This window comes from Bombus pyrosoma, linkage group LG7 (genome assembly GCF_014825855.1).
Source record: "Bombus pyrosoma isolate SC7728 linkage group LG7, ASM1482585v1, whole genome shotgun sequence".
In the NCBI taxonomy this organism is placed as follows: domain Eukaryota; kingdom Metazoa; phylum Arthropoda; class Insecta; order Hymenoptera; family Apidae; genus Bombus; species Bombus pyrosoma.
Window position 1 is genome coordinate 3,602,887 of NC_057776.1, and position 16,791 is coordinate 3,619,677.

Below are 16,791 nucleotides of genomic sequence, written 5' to 3' on the forward strand. Positions count from 1 at the left end.
GTAAGAATTCTAAGTTTTTCTATATAAAACTACTCCAAAATTAATAATCGAAAGTAGTATACTTGTATCGTATTTATTGAGTAAAGATTGTAGACTTAAATTGGACTTAAATTTAATATCGTAAACTACGAATCCTAGTTAAAAAAATGAAAATGTACTTAGCTAGATGATATAGTTATATGATACGATATCTTACACATTTAACATTAGATATCGATATTATGTGATTGAAGATATTGATATACATATAAATTAAGTATTTAATGTTTTGGTGAAAAAGCATTTAGTGGAGTGGGGAGAATTATGGAACGAATTGCGTATAGGTAGCCATCTATTGACAAAAAGTGGAAATACTGAGCGAAAGATTTATCTAATAAAAATTTTTATATCGACGTATGATCAAACCTAATTCCTCTACAATAATATTACTATAAATTAGATCTCTTATTTGTAGTCTTTATATAGCCTTTAGAACTTAAAATAATTATTATAAAAATTACATTCAACTAAACTACCAAAGCTGATAAAATTATCAGCTGTTAAAAGATGGTTTCTACCATTATTGACTGGGAATAATGTAAGTTCTTCCATCATGGATAATGGGTTCAAAATACCAGCGAAATTTAAAATACTATCTTTAAATTAAAAATAACAGAACCATTACACTTTTAGATTAACCACAAATGATATGAAAGTAAATTAAAAAATTTTGAAATTATAAATAATACAATTATAAGATAATTATAAGATATATGAATATAAATTTGGTTATAAATATCATAAAAATATTAAAACAGACAATGAGGTATTCCATATTGAATCGGTAACATTGAAAATGATTTGAAACTGGCAATGGATTTTGTGAACTCTCAGACAGAAAATTGCAATGAATGTTAGATCTATCTAGTATCATGTCTATGCTTATCCAACTATTTAATTTTAAATTTAACGATATATACTCTTTCTATAAATTTCGTTCAACTAAAATCTGTGACACATCTTAATCCTTCGAAGATAGAAAGTTATCTTTTTTATAATTCGTCCAAGATATCTATTACCTTCTGTGATTGGATTTGAAAAATTTGCAATTGCACCAATTACGTATCTCTATATTGTAAATAATCCTTAAGGACAATATTTTACAAATGTACAGATTTAAATTAAAATAAGCAAAATTTGTATTATTAAAGGCATTTCTTTTTACAATTTTCTCTATTTTTAAACGTCAATGTATCCCATTCAAATCATCTTACGTTCATGCAAAATGTAATTACATTATGCTAACATTAAAGAATAGAGTTTCAAAGATACGTAATGAATAAGTAAATTACTATGATAGTTACGTTAAACAATCTTTAAAGTACATATAAAATTAATAATGAATTTTTCATATACGTATTTCTCAAATAGTATGGTGACTTAAAAGAGAAGATATTTAAATTTACGTTAGTGCAAGATTTACCTATGCTATATTGTACAAAGTTTCGGTAGTTCCCGAAACACCGGAAACGTCCTTTGGTTCGTTTGCCGCCAAAGCAAGCAGTGTGTTGGGATGAAATTGTTTATACTTTAATTGGAGATCCTACGCTTATCAAGAAATTAGTTGTCTAATACAGTACGAAGAACAAAATCTGGCGAACAGTCCCTTAAACTCGTTATTGTAAAATTATCAGTGTTTTGGTGAAATTATTCGTTAAAAGAAGTCAACGATGGCCAAAGTTCAGTTAGCAAATGTAGCCGTTCTCGATAATCCTTCACCGTTCCTCAATCCATTTCAGTTCGAAGTTACTTTTGAATGTATCGAAGAACTAAAAGAAGGTACATTTTTGTATATTATCTTCTTTTACAAAATATGTTTACAAATTGATGTCAGTGTTATTCAAAATGAAGAAATATCCAAATATTTTTGGTGCTTATGCTAGGTTAGTTTCAATAATTTAATACCAAGCTCTCCAAGGACAAATTAGTGAAACTTTCTCTGACATTTTTTTTTTGCCTTCAATTTTGGTATAGTTTCTTTTAAAATTCATATTGAATGATTTGTTTGAAATAAGCAGTAGAATGTTTTATAATGATGGTGGTGTTGCAGATTTAGAGTGGAAAATGATCTATGTCGGAAGTGCCGAATCCGAAGAATTCGACCAGGTTTTAGACACAATTTATGTTGGGCCAATTCCTGAAGGAAGGCATATGTTCATTTTTCAGGTACATTAACATTATTGTCTAACTAAGTATGAAATGATAGCTTTGAGTTCCTGTTAAAAATCTTTTGTTAAATATATACTTAATGCATGCATATAGCAGTGGTTTTTTCTATAAATTCAATATTTACTGCTTATTTTAGGCTGATCCCCCTGATGTCAGTAGAATTCCAGTAAATGATGCTCTAGGAGTCACAGTTGTTTTGTTAACTTGTTCATATAGGGGACATGAATTTGTGCGTGTTGGTTATTTTATAAATAATGAGTACACAGACGCAGAACTTAGAGAAAATCCACCACCACAGCCTCAGTTTGATAAAGTACAAAGAAATATCTTAGGGGATAAACCACGTGTTACTAGATTCAAAATAAACTGGGACGATGGTGCAAGTACAGCAACAAACAATGTACCAGAAGGCATGGATGCACAATCATTAGAAGAGACATCACAGGATGCACCAACATCTACATTGGGTTTTACAGAAAATACACACAATAGTATGGAAGTGATGTGAATGTCCATTAACTGCCAATAATACATAAGCTAGCACAGACATAATATGATGAATGAAGTAGTACCTGGAAAGAAGATTCGAACGGTTCATATATTTGGATACCTCAAAACAAAAACATTATAAGAAAATGATAGCCTTTTATGTGGTACATGCTAATTGATTTTGCTTTATTAAGAAAGCTCATATGTTCAAAGAAAATTGCACAATAATAAGATTATTTTAACTTTGTATAGAAATGAAATTGTTTATTGTTGGATACTTATATATAATTGTTTGTCTTTTCGAAAGAAGCTAGGATTACTTACTATATATCATTGAAAAAAAAGTAATTTTATTAATCACGAAAAATTAAATTTCTAGTAGAGATTATAAACGATAAGTTTATTAAGAAAAACATTGTATTGAAATACTTTTTAATAACAGAATATGAAAGAAGAATGTACTTCAAACTAACATCATGATCGTTAATACAATGAAAAATATTCTGGAACTGTTTAAACATTAATACCTAATAATGGTAATTTAAAGCTGATTGTATGATGATATTCTAGAAATGTTTGGAATTTTTGTGTTTAATACTTAAGTATTATGGCTTATTATATCATAAATTAATAGAAATAAGGCTGTTCCCATTTCATCAGTGTATATACATATATACTAAAATGAGAAATACACATTATGTTTTTTACTTCATTATACATTGTTTTTAAATATTCCATCTTCTCTAGTTATCTATGTCTAAAGACCTGTAGAAGTAAAATAACATTAACTATGGTGTAATGATAAATCTAGTAATGTATTATGCAGTCTTCTCTAGTTATCTATGTCTAAAGACCTGTAGAAGCAAAATAACATTAACTATGGTGTAATGATAACTCTAGTAATGTATTATGCAGTCTTTAGAGCATTTTGAAATTTAACAATCAAAAAACGTCATATAAACAATAGAAAGTTCCTTCTAATCGATTTCAAACTCAAATTTAACTTTACTCCTAATATGCACAATTATAATGCATATAAACTTCATATTTTCGACTTTTTCTAATTCATAATCATGATACAAAAATTGCTATGAACAGGAATCCATGATATTGCAATATGTACGTTACTGAAACCATTTATGCCCTCGCTTTCACGTATGCTGTTTTAAAAATGAAATGGATCACTTTCCTGGATTTACACAATTAGTATCAATCTTGTAGTAAATTTTGAACAATTCAGTTATCAATAATTATTAATTAGTAAATGTAAGTTAAAAAACAGTATCAATCTACGCAATACATCGAGTAATAAACAAGAAAAATTCCTAATGCATTGCACATTAAAAACTTGTGTTTTGCATCAATTCTTTTTTACTTATTTGTATATATCAATTTGTTAATTAATAACGTATAATATCAAAGTGCATTTTACAATATTATCGAAGAAATTTAAATGTCTCACAACAAGAGTGTCTATCTACATGCATACATTCAGAGGGCCTAACCTGACAAATTTATATTAAAAAAGTATTTTTTTTTAGAATTAAAAATGTTTTATACAATAGAGAAGAAAAAAATTCCTCATAATGTGTTAAAACATATTTACATACAATTATTTTAATAGAATTCGCCTTTTTTAATTTATCACCTTTTTATTTTGGTATTTTTTTATTTTTGCTTTGTGTCGCTGTATCATATTACGATCCAATTATTCCTTATGACGCAGTTGGAAAACTTTTTATGAGGCAAAAAAGAGAATCTATTAAACATTTATGAAAAGAATAGTCATGTAATCTACTTTTCTGAACGCACAAAGTCAAATTACAGATTACTTATGAGTATCCAAATCTCTTTATATGATCATATTCTAGAAGCTATTGAGACATTAACATTGATAAGTAATATAATATTTGCATTTAAGGAGAAGAACGTGACAAATCACATTTCATATTCTTTATGTGAAAGGAACTTTTATATTTAATATAATACATCAATTACAATTTAAAGGTCAATATAATACAATATTTAATATAATACATTAATTATCCTTACTATAATTATTTGCGAGGTTAATTTGAATTTGAATAAGAAAGATCATGCATACAAAATAACTAGATATTTATACATTTATTCGTTTATAGATTAATAGTGCGATGTATATTTAATATTTGATATTTGTAACATACTTCAAATTTTGTAAAATGTAATTGTTGTATCGCTTAAACTTTAAGTATTAAAGTATAGTAACTCTACGACCATATTTCTGCAGACAAACTGTAATTGAAAATTTTCTTGAAAACGAAGCCACACGTATCGATAATAATGCGAGTACAACTTCAATTCAAACAACTCAATAAGGAGAATACTTACTAAATTTTGTCTTTAGAAAATACAATCTTAAAAATATAATTATCAATCAAATTTAACATTAAGAAATATAAATATCTTTGTATTATTTATAATATACAAAACAATAAATATACTCTAACTTTAAGTTAAAAAACAATCTTATTTGCAGTTATTTTCTACAAATATACTCTATCCCAAACTAGTGAATTAAGTATATACATACTAAATACATACATATGTACATAACGAAAGTGTTCCATTGTTGTGAGAGACGAGGGACCGGTATAGTATTATTACATTACTGGCAACCATCCCCACTACCTGCTTTGTTGCGAGCAGGTTTGAACACGTTCAGTATACGCCGGTTCTGCCGACGAACGACGACAGATTGCAGGTGGATTCCCAACAGTGCAAGTGTCTCTACGTGCGAAGTTGTGCGCACGAATGAACCTGTCAACATTCTACGGAAGAATCTTACTCATATACGAGTACATCCCCAAAAATAACTCATATCTTCAACCTTTATACGTCCACATTATATCTTCCAATGGTAAGTAGAAAAAACTCTAATACAGTAACATCAGAATTTTCTAATTTTCTCACCTATCACAATTTCCAATCACGGGTGAATCAGATGACCTAAATCAACAGGTTATAACATGCTCACATATCGTTACAATACAACGCATGATACATTGGTATAAATACATCCGAGTTGTTCAATTGGTGCTACAATCAAGTTTGAGGTACATTACATGTCAGTCATAGTGCGTGTATGTTACATATTACATACTTACAGAGTCCTTTTGCAAACATGCAGGGATAGCGATAATGATATGCACATGATGATGATGGGGAGAATGAAATGTGCCACCGATGTGGTTAAATGTCCCTCTACCTGTTCTAGATTGTTCTATTTATTCACTATCAAGAATAACACTAAAAGTTAGATTTAAAATTTTTACAAATTTTCGTAACTCCAAGTTATGATTTCATCATTTTTTCTGGATTTGATTATTCCTAATATATTTCTTTTAAATCTGTAAGTTACATTCGATTTCATGAACGATCGTGTTTCTTTGTAAACAGACTTGTTTTTATTGTGCCAATGAAGAACGAGGCAATTGTTACTGATAACAAGCGCTCAGTTTTGTTTACTTTTACTGAAATAAAGTTTAATGACAAAGTAAAATAAATGAAAAATATAACAAAATTTTAATAATGCGTAGTATCGTGACGAAATCGCACTGATCTTGTTGCTAGAACCGGAATATGTTCCACAATTCTCAGTACCACATCAACGCGCCACGATGACTCACTCAACCACCACTTTTTTCTTTTTCGCCCGGGAATCTCTGCGACCATCATAGAAATAAGATATCGAAAAGAAATAAAGAGGGCAGTTCTAATATTAAACTTTCTGGTATTCTATATTAATAATTTTCAATTGCATAACATTCTTCTGTTCTTTTTGATTATAAGTTATTGCAAATTGCAACGATAGATTTTTGATATATGAAATCATACGATATCGGTTGACAGATAAGAGTGCTTTTTGCTTTGTTTACGGGAAATTAAATGTGCGACTCAATAAAATTTCAATCTTCCGTTAAAATATTTTTATATTCATCAAACAACTTTTTTTTATTTTATCGATTTTAAATATTTACACGCTGTTATTGAATTCAAAATTTGTCTGTTAACATACATATATATAATGTGATGTTATTTCTAAAGTAATTTATGATATAATACATAATTTTATTATGAATTTAGCGTAACATAGATATAGTCCAAGAAGATTATTTATCAAGGGAAAGGGTGTTATCAAATATGACGTGTACTATTCTTATTTCCCTTATTATATTGTAAATACCATAATTTGATACACGCACGATTAGTATTTTTTACGATGTCTAACAACATGTGACACATACTTCAGCAAGTATTACAAGTGGAATAAATTTCAGTGTTAAATTTTAGAACATTTAATTTACAACAATAATGTAAAAGTTGCGCTTATAAAAAATGCAAAAAATTGTTTGTATTACATAATTTCTACAATTTTACACTTTATGCAGGAAATTGCTGTAGATATTTAGAAGTGGCGATAATAATTGTTCATATATTCATATTCATGTAAGTTTATATCATAATCAAAATAGTAGTTTAAAACCATTATATACAGGTTTTAGCTAACCACCATTTTAGGTTGTATGGTGAATTATTAAATGGCGGTTATTCACTAACAAGATGGCGGTTGAATGACAGATCAAGACGACAGAATAACCCTCCTATATGTTTTTATTCAATTAATCGAAAATATTAACAAAATTGTACACTATTCTTCCTTTTTGTAAACGAAGATAGAATTCTTTCTAATATTTATTTCTAAAGTTTTCAAAGGATTGTGATGTATTAATAAAATTATATTTCGAACGATACAATCTAATTTTTCTTCTTTCTATAGAAAAAATACATCATAGAAAAATAGTGGTAATATGATCTTTATTTCAGAAAATGAAAATTTATTTCATATTTTTTGACGCATGTTTATATGTTTATTGTTTATCGAACTTCATTAAATTTAAAGTTAAAAATGTTTCAATATATTTTTATTAAGCTTTTAAAGGTAAACATTTATAAAATTACGTAATATAGTAAAGGAATTAATATATACGTGATACATAATAAAGAAAAAAACAGATATTTGTTTTATTCTATTTGTTTTTATTATATTGTTGTATAAAATTAATCGTGATCGTGAATTTGTATTACCTATTTGTATTAGTTAATATTTGAGCAAATCAAAATTTAGAAGAATAATTCTTTGAGAATGGTTTAAAATCGAAATGTAGGTCGTAAGTCGTAAGAAATTGTCCAGAGTCCTTGGGCTTTATTAAACCGGAAGTGCCGTGCGTTCCACACCCGGTTTATAAGAGTAACATACAAAAAAATTGAGAACCACCCTGACTGTTTAACGTAATAGTTTCTTACTGAATTCATATACTTTGGTAATTGATAACAATTAATAATTCCACGTAGATTATCAATTTGGAACGTTTGAACGAAAACTTATACAAAAAGAACGTAATTACATTACCGTTTTAAGATTTTTAAATTTGTGTACAATATTCTTTGCCAGGGCATTAGTGTTAGATTAGAGATAAGAAGGCGATTAGTGCAATAAAGAGCTGTAAAGAAAGCTGAAAGTTCGTCCAAAGCCGAGAGGCACGGACTAAATAAAAATAATAATAATAATAAATAATATTCTTTGCCAGAATAAATGATGCCCTATAGAAAAATAATGGAAGTAATGTGGAGTAATATGTAGCGATCTGTCATAGGTAATTGCAAATTTATTAATATAAAATGCTTTTGTTAGAAAGATAGTTAATATCTTATAAGACTCCTTATAAAAAATATTGTCATTAAGTTTTATGTCTACTACAATAATAACTTTATTTTTCACTATAATATCTTTTGAAATATAACTGATATTATAACTATTAGGTTGTCCAAAAAGTTTCTTTTGTTTCATAAGATGATAATAAATGAACAACAATTTCTGTTTTATATTATTTTGTTAAATTAGGTATGATCTATTTAGTTATATTTCTATTATTATGTTCGTGCATAATTCAATAAACTAATATAAAACAAAAAACATTGTGCGTCTATTATTCTCTTATAAAATGAAAGAAATTTTTCGGACAATCTAATAATATAGAAATAAAATTTTGAAAATCAATTTTTTTTGTAGGCTACGATAGAGGAAAGATTTTGTCGTGATGATGGTGACTGTTCCGATAAACAATACTGCTATCATGTATCGGAACGGTGCGTTGATTATACCCAATGTAATAGGTATAATAGACTAGAAAATTATGAAAAAAAATCACGAGATCCCTCTCAATGCGGCCCCTGCCTGACTGGGTATATATATATTTTACTATTCATTTATCTTTTTCTGTGGTTTATTTTTTAATTTTCTTGCCAAATATTCATACATGATTATGATTTATTTGATTATATTTATTAACCCTGATATAATTGCAGCTACGTCGCCGAAAAACTTGGTACAGGAGAAATGGCATTATTTTGTAGAAAAACTAACGCTCAACAAGATATACCCGGTAAGTAAAGGAAAAATTAACTCGATAAAAATTGTATTTGGTATCATAATTTTTGTGTACTAATTTTCCTTTGTTTTATACGGAAGTAGTAAAACTGGACAACACTATGATTATCTATTCAGTAATGGGAACATTCCTATTTGGTATAATAGCTGTTCTTGGTATATTACTGTTCAAAAGACGTAAGTAATAGATCCTAAATATTTACAAATATGTTAAAAACATATAATACATAAAATTATTTGGAAAATAAATTTCAAAATGCAATTGTATAAAATGTTTTCTAGGAAGATCAAAACGGCAAAGAAATATGGTAAAACCGCGCGATGAACTTGGCGTGATGGAACCCACTGCCCCGCCATTGGAAAATAGTGAGTAATATAGATCGTTACAAACACCGTTAGTACTAAAGTACACATTCATATTAATTAGTGCAGCACTAAAAAAAATCCATTTTAAATAACACGAAAACGCGGCGATTATTTGCTACTAATAAGTGGGTAGATTAGAAGCTTATTCTATAATCTTATTCGTTTGGTCGTTCAAAGCTACTTTGTTTTACGTATTCTTTTCTGCAATCGATATTTCTATTTAAATGAACATTTGTTACAAACACACTAAATTGTAAATAAAGATACACGAGCACTGTAGATTGTAGCTTCTTTGTCTTAATTTTTAACATTTTCTTATATGTTTGAAGTTACTAACCGTGAATAAAAACGGTTAATTTTTTTTATACGAAAAACACAATTATTTCATTACAGTATACCTACCTACTTGAACGCTGAATTAACTGCGGGCTGTTCAACGCGGTAATAATATGTATAGAATTATGTATATTACATTGAAAATGTTAATATGATGTTTAATATAATTCCTTCATAACTTAATATTTTACAGGCCCTTTCATTAGATGCAAAGAAGGGTCATCTCCTGTACCATTCAACAATAATAAAATTTTGAAGGATAAAAATGATCTTGTGCGTGCAGTAGGTTTCATACCTCCAAGTTGGGTTCGTACGAATTCTAATTATGAATATGATATGAGTAATGACAACATAGATGCAATAGGACAACAACATCCTGTGTCTGAACCAACCGATAATCGATCTAATAATTTGATGCCAGAGTAAGTAGATATTTAGTGTTTCAGAACAGAACATTTTTGTTTGTTGTTATATAACCATAATCATGTTTTTATAGGCAACTAGCACATGAAGTTACAAATGGAAATTTAGCAGGATATGAAATCGAACAAGCGGATAATAGTTTGAACACAATTTTAGTTCAAGCAAATAATCCTTCTTCATCTAACGACTCGACTCAAGAAAATAATAATAACAATAATAATAATGGTTCAACATCAGAATCAAGTAATACTCAAAATAATAGAGAAAATATACGGATATCAAACATTTTGATTTCTCAAAAAATATCTATGAACGTGAATCTATTGAATGACGATTGTTGATCTCAAAAAATTGTGATTAAATATGTTAAGCAAGTGCCTTTTACGAATGAAGTGACATAATATCTTGACGTTAAAAATTAGATAAATGATAAAAGATTACATTTTAATATGCAAACGTATATGTAAAACTTATCTTGTTATATATTCATTATATGGGCCATAATATTTCAGTGATACGTAGTTCACACTTGAGAAAACGATAATTGAATTTTAAGATTATCAGTTAAAAGAAGGTCAGTTCTAGTCAACACATAGCTAACTACTAAAATTTGTTATTTAATTACATATATTATATCGAAAATTATAATTTTATCTCTGTTCTTTAAACATAATTCAAAATGCTTACTAAGCAAAATTTCGCTTTTTTTCTATCTGAACTTAAAATGAGTTTACATTCTTCACATAATATGAATCACATCAACATTATGGCCACTAGTATTTTATCTTTCTTTCTCTTTTGTTACTTTTGTAAGATGCACACTTTCAATTTTATTGATTTACAATTTAATAGTAAGATTTAACTTTTAAATTCAGTAGACAAAAACGTTTGAAACAAAGCAAATGAATAAACATTATTTATGATTATAAATTATTCCAATTTGATGTTGATCACTACTTAAGAACGTTTTGTATGTATATTTTTAAATATTATATAATGGATTCTTGATATTTTCTTATAATAACATGCAAGAACGTTGAGATTTTTTACTTACTTTTATAATTAATATGCATGATAATTATATAACAATAAACTATTTTGACATTTATAAACTGCTCAATATCTTGCGACACATAATGGACGCAAATGTTAGACAAAAAAGTACTAAGTTCGTAAATAATTTTTGTCAACCTACAGTATTTATAATGTATTAATGTTTCGAGAAATTATATTTGAGTAATAATCTAAAAAGAAATTCTTTATGTGATTTAGATGTAACTGATTTTTAAAAAAACAAAATTTCTTTGAGACAAAAATGTCTATGAACATATTATGTTTCAAGAACATAATACACATTATACATTTAGACAATATAGATGTTATTAAAATATTATGTAAAGTACAATATAATGATACCTATATAATTAGGTATCCCTACATTGTACTTTATTTTACATGATATTTTCTTTTTATGTGCCATTATAAGTTACAATATCATAAATGAACTACATCTGAATCCTAAATATAATCACTAATGTTTAGTACACTTTTATTATAGTAAGACATTTATTGTTATAAATGACTAGCATATATGTCATTAAATGAAGATTTGATGTAAAAAGGAAATTTTGATTTTAATCCTAAAAACTCTCTAATGAAGTTAAACAAATATTTTTTTTAACTAATTAAAAAATTAATTAAAAAACATAAAATTTATTGTATATAAACATTTTATATAAAGCATTTCTTATTTCAATCCATCTTCATAAGTATCTCCCAAACTTCACATTATTAATAAAATTTATTCTGTTTCGAGGAAATGTTTTATGATGGCCATCAGGTTTATCTAACCAGAGGTGTTTCAGGATGTCAAGGTAATCTTTATTTTTTTAAATGCAACTCTATATTTTCATTTAACCATGTTTGTAGCCCACTTCGAGACGAATTTATTGACTTATGAAACGTTAATTTTTAAAGGTTATCCAAAGCCATTTACAGCTATTCTAAACCTGCTCTGCATACGACTAGAACATTTTCCTCGTCGTAATATTCAGTCGTAAACATGACGCGTCACTCACACAGGTGGTGCGTCTCGCACTACTAGAATTACTATTTCACAGTATTTGCTTCGAAGGGATTAGTATTATTACAGCATCACACATCCTTCATTTCGATAATAATTCAGTTTGCGATGTGTGATTATACGTCTAGCAAAATTGTTGACATGATTTCGATTCCAGGAGAGTATCAGAAAGATTATAGAGCAAATGCATGGTTGCGTCGAGAAAGATTTCGTGATCGCTGGCTAGGGGAGGAAATTTGCACTAATAACGTCGTAAACAGCAGTCATGACAGAAGCAGTACTCGCAGTAATTTCTTTAAATTCTCATATCAGCACACAACTCTCATATCAGTCGGCAAATATTGTAAAAACCAATCATGGCATGTCACATGTTACACATCTGATGAAACCATGTTTAAGAATAGTGAACTATTTGGATATAACAGCAATTATTAGGTTGATGAAACCTCCACACTGGCAGAGATCGGTTGATTGTCGACACCAATGATCATTAAATGTATGGTATGGCATAGTAAAAGGTCACTTAGTAAATTTAAATTATTTAATGGAATATTAACTGGAGCCCGATACAATACTTTCTTAACTAACAAATTACAAAATCCTCTTGAAAATGTTCCATACACTATCAGGATATGGTTTTAATATGATGGTGTTTCTATATATAATGACCGCCAAGTTTGTATAACTCTGAATAACATGTTTTCTGGAAAAGGAAGTAAAATTTTCTTCTCATCAAGATCTCCAGATCTAACCCCTTTAGATCTTTCTTTGTAAGGTTTCACAAGGAAACAAGTTTGAAAGGAACTAGCCACTCCTAAAAATTTAATGTAGAGATTCGCACAAGGAATGCCTGCCAACAAATTAGTTCTGCAACTTTTTAGAAGGTGGAGAACTGTCGTTTATGAAGAGAATAGCTCATTGCATCGATGTACAAAGCTGCTCTTTCAAATATAAGACATAGAGAACAAATTTTATACATATTTGACGAAAATAAGCTTTAAATGGGAATGAGTGAACCAGAATGACTTTTAAAAACCAACAAGTTTTATAGGTCAATAAATTCGACCCATGGTCTATAAACATGGCTAAATAAGAACATATAGTTCCATTAAACAGAGATCTTGACATCTCGAGAACACCTTCACCATCATCATAAGATATTTTCCTTGAAAGAGCACAAGTATTACTTGAAATACTTTTCCGAATAATGTACAGTTTAGGAGATATTTTCATAGATCAATTAAAATTATACACCCTGTATATAATCTTATCTATTTTCTTAATCGTAATTTTGTTTTATCGCAGCGTGATCGTGGCATATTGATTAAAATCCCTAACTCACTTTGAGGCGACTTTGGGATATTTTGATAGTATTATTGGCAGTGATACATAGTGACGTTTCAAAATTTGTAACTGAAGATAACTGACATTATAAATTTGTGTTTATAGTTTTCTCATTTTTATCAAATGTTTTAACAGTGACATTAATGTAAATGTAATAATGAATGAAATAATGACGCTTAAGGAAAATCATATAAAAATTTCGGATTTACAAGTTAAGGATTTACTACAGAATCAGATCAAGTTAATCGATCATATCAAAAATAAACGAAATCAAGACTTTAGCGGTAATTTATTACATTATTTGTATCGTACTTTTTGTGTACAAATAAAGGTATTTTCTTTTTCAGAAGATGGAATAAAGATCACAGATTTAACATCAAAAGTAACTTCTATGAGGGATACCCTTCAATCTGAAAAACAAACATTGGAATATAAAAATCATGTTTTATCTAAGCACTTAGACCACATAGTAATTGTTTGTTATTTTTGTATATTACATTGTTATAAAATAATACAGCAGAAATAAAAATTTAATACTTTTTAAAGACAGAGTTGGATGCAGAGAAAAATAAATTTTTGGAAGAATGTCAACAATTGGAATTGCAAAGAAATAAACTTAAAACATGTAAACGAAACATACAGGATCAAGAATTACTAGATCAAGGAAGGTTTGTATCTAATTATAATTTATTAATATTTAACTATGCTATTTCATACTTGTATTATGCCTTAATACTAATAAGATTTTGTTTTTTTGTTCTTTTTTTGTAATTACAGAAGAAAATATGCATTATATAGAGAATTAACTGGAATACGATGGGATTTTGGAAAGCTTAAAGAGAATATTACAGGAAGTATCCTTTTAACTTATAAAATTCCTGAAATTTAAACAAAATTTGGCATTTCACACACATATGTATATATATATATATGAAAAGTATATAGTTTTATTGTATGAAAAAGTGTTTCAGACAAGAAATGAGTGGTTTTAAAGGACATAATCTGATATAATTAATATTTGGTGATGGTCAGGTAGAGGTTATATGAGGATGGTATCCATTTTTTTAAATGGGATCATACAGTTTTAAATACAGTAATCGATCTATTTCGGCATTCCCTATAAAAAAATATTAATCTATTTATGTCGAAAAAATATTGGTTGAGCAGATATTCTAATTTTAATTTGTAAAATTTAATATATGAAAGACAAAGGCAATATAAACATGTTTTGCATCATTCATTATTATTTATTTTTGCTTCATACATTAAATTTGACAAATTAAAGTTAAAATACTAAACTTATCTACTAAATCTATTATCTATTATCTACTAAACTTATAGAAAATGTTTAGCTGGATCGATTAAATGTTATGTCAAATTCACCTTAATATCTCAGATAATATAAGGTATTGGAAAATCAAAATGTAATCCTCTGGTCGGACTCCTGAAATATAATAAATTTCATTTTAAAGGTTTTTTGATTAAGTCAATAGATAACAACTTATTTCAGGTGATAGTTTTTACTGATGCATCCTATATATATATATATTATCCTTAATAATAATATTAGATATATATAAAGGGGTGTATATCCATCACTTTTCTTATTCAAATGAAGAAAATACAAAGGATTTGAATAATCTTTTATGGCAAGAGATATATCAATCTGTGATCCATAATGAGCATAAAAACACATATGATAAGGAAAATACTGTACAAAATAAATAATTATATCATGAATTGAAATAAATTTCTATTCCATAAATTTTGTCACTGATGTAAAAATATTCCTTCAAAAGTAAAAGCATGATAAGTTACTAGATTTGAAAATCTACAAAGTAAATATGTGTGAAGCTAATATTATTTTTAATTTTAAATATAATCCTGAATATTTATCACAGTTTATTATATTCTTTTCGGATATTAATACTTTTCTGATTTATTTACAAAATCTACCCTCTTTAAGTCGTAATCATCAAATTCATGATTACCTTTTTCAAATTTAAAATCAAGGCGCCGTATTACATGTTCCTCTGAATGTTAGGTTAGGTCATTCACGCAATTTATATTTGCAATTTCTAACCTTTAGAGTTGGTCGTCGTCTTATACATACATGTATGTAAGTGTCTAATTTTGGTTTCTGAAATTGTTACGATATATTAGTAACTATCTCATAATAAACTAACGAATATATAGAAGAACGGTATTTTGTTAGAAAAAATAAGTTCTCATTAAAGAAGGATGTCAATTTTACTACGATTCATCCGTTCTCAAAGAATTAAGAGCGGATTGACATTTCTAAGGCCGAAAGAAAATAATGTATGTAACAGAATACACCGAAGTGATGTATCAGTTAAAAATTCTGAAAAAGAGAGTACGTATGAGGTAAAAAAAGCATGGGCCAGTTATGGATTTTATAACGAAGATCAGAAAGCTGATAAGCAAGCCATGCATCTAACATTCTTTATATCTATATCCGTATGCTTCGTGTTTGGTGCTCTTATAATTGGTTATGCACCAGATCCATTTCTGAAAGATTGGTCTCAACGAGAAGCATATTTGCAACTTCGTTACAGAGAAGAACATGGTTTACCACCGATTGATCCAAATCTAATAGATCCATCAAAAATCAAGCTCCCAAGTGAAGAGGAATTAGTTGATGTTGAAATAATTATTTAAACAATATCAACATTGTGGAGAAGAAATTCTAAAAAAAAACACTAGCAGTCTTAACTATTAAAATAAAATCTGTTATTCTGATATTTACACAATAACAGTTGATACAAGATCAATCTGTACAATATTTAATAAATGATTCTTGTTCAAAATGATAGTTTTGATTTTGTTGTATGTTTTCCAAGTTTAATATTTATTAGCTGATACACAATTTGTATTTTGAAAAAGATATATTTGCATTTATTGTGCTGTCAACATTGTTAAAAATAATTGCTGAAATTTAAATCACTATTAATTTCTGAATCTTAAATAAAATCAATTTCATTAATATGTAAATGTTTTATTCCTTTATTTAATAACAAATTCAAACTTTTAG

The 16,791-nt window shown here is 27.7% G+C and overlaps 4 protein-coding genes across 10 annotated transcripts; all 4 read left to right on the forward strand.

The window, feature by feature from the left end:
• Positions 1–1,504: 1,504 nt before the first annotated feature.
• Positions 1,505–3,409, forward strand: LOC122569016 (histone chaperone asf1). Its single transcript, XM_043729455.1, has 3 exons — positions 1,505–1,818; positions 2,090–2,205; positions 2,345–3,409. The coding sequence occupies exons 1-3, from the start codon at positions 1,710–1,712 to the stop codon at positions 2,714–2,716; spliced, it is 597 nt and encodes a 198-aa protein (XP_043585390.1). The 5' UTR covers positions 1,505–1,709; the 3' UTR covers positions 2,717–3,409.
• Positions 3,410–5,414: 2,005 nt separating this feature from the next.
• On the forward strand, positions 5,415–11,933 carry LOC122569014 (probable WRKY transcription factor protein 1). Of its 2 annotated transcripts, none has more exons than XM_043729446.1 (7): positions 5,415–5,596; positions 8,810–8,982; positions 9,106–9,182; positions 9,269–9,364; positions 9,470–9,553; positions 10,083–10,311; positions 10,386–11,933. In XM_043729446.1, exons 1-7 carry the CDS (start codon positions 5,594–5,596, stop codon positions 10,651–10,653), a joined length of 930 nt encoding a protein of 309 aa, XP_043585381.1. In that variant the 5' UTR covers positions 5,415–5,593; the 3' UTR covers positions 10,654–11,933. The 2 variants fall into 2 exon arrangements, with proteins under 2 accessions (XP_043585381.1, XP_043585382.1); XM_043729447.1 differs by having other exon boundaries at positions 9,272–9,364.
• A 145-nt stretch (positions 11,934–12,078) lies between these two features.
• Positions 12,079–15,504, forward strand: LOC122569015. Of its 6 annotated transcripts, none has more exons than XM_043729453.1 (5): positions 12,079–12,896; positions 14,087–14,214; positions 14,286–14,407; positions 14,517–14,593; positions 15,310–15,504. In XM_043729453.1, the coding sequence occupies exons 1-5, from the start codon at positions 12,890–12,892 to the stop codon at positions 15,465–15,467; spliced, it is 492 nt and encodes a 163-aa protein (XP_043585388.1). In that variant the 5' UTR covers positions 12,079–12,889; the 3' UTR covers positions 15,468–15,504. The 6 variants fall into 6 exon arrangements, with proteins under 6 accessions (XP_043585388.1, XP_043585383.1, XP_043585384.1 ...); XM_043729448.1 differs by having other exon boundaries at positions 12,079–12,681; XM_043729449.1 differs by having other exon boundaries at positions 12,137–12,681; positions 14,087–14,208.
• A 308-nt stretch (positions 15,505–15,812) lies between these two features.
• On the forward strand, positions 15,813–16,567 carry LOC122569017 (NADH dehydrogenase [ubiquinone] 1 beta subcomplex subunit 11, mitochondrial). The gene has a single exon (XM_043729456.1). The coding sequence runs from the start codon at positions 15,981–15,983 to the stop codon at positions 16,416–16,418; it is 438 nt and encodes a 145-aa protein (XP_043585391.1). The 5' UTR covers positions 15,813–15,980; the 3' UTR covers positions 16,419–16,567.
• The last annotated feature ends 224 nt before the right edge of the window (positions 16,568–16,791 follow it).

Coding starts and splice junctions, on each gene's coding strand:
- LOC122569015 (XM_043729448.1), top strand. CDS start 12,504: ATGTGTGATTATACGTCTAGCAAAATTGTTGACATGATTTCGATTCCA. Junction 14,408..14,516: donor GAATTACTAGATCAAGGAAG/GTTTGTATCTAA, acceptor TTGTAATTACAG/AAGAAAATATGCATTATATA. Junction 14,594..15,309: donor TAAAGAGAATATTACAGGAA/GTATCCTTTTAA, acceptor TAATAATATTAG/ATATATATAAAGGGGTGTAT.
- LOC122569017 (XM_043729456.1), top strand. CDS start 15,981: ATGTCAATTTTACTACGATTCATCCGTTCTCAAAGAATTAAGAGCGGA.
- LOC122569016 (XM_043729455.1), top strand. CDS start 1,710: ATGGCCAAAGTTCAGTTAGCAAATGTAGCCGTTCTCGATAATCCTTCA. Junction 1,819..2,089: donor TATCGAAGAACTAAAAGAAG/GTACATTTTTGT, acceptor GTGGTGTTGCAG/ATTTAGAGTGGAAAATGATC. Junction 2,206..2,344: donor GGCATATGTTCATTTTTCAG/GTACATTAACAT, acceptor TGCTTATTTTAG/GCTGATCCCCCTGATGTCAG.
- LOC122569014 (XM_043729446.1), top strand. Junction 9,554..10,082: donor TGCCCCGCCATTGGAAAATA/GTGAGTAATATA, acceptor AATATTTTACAG/GCCCTTTCATTAGATGCAAA. Junction 10,312..10,385: donor TCTAATAATTTGATGCCAGA/GTAAGTAGATAT, acceptor ATGTTTTTATAG/GCAACTAGCACATGAAGTTA.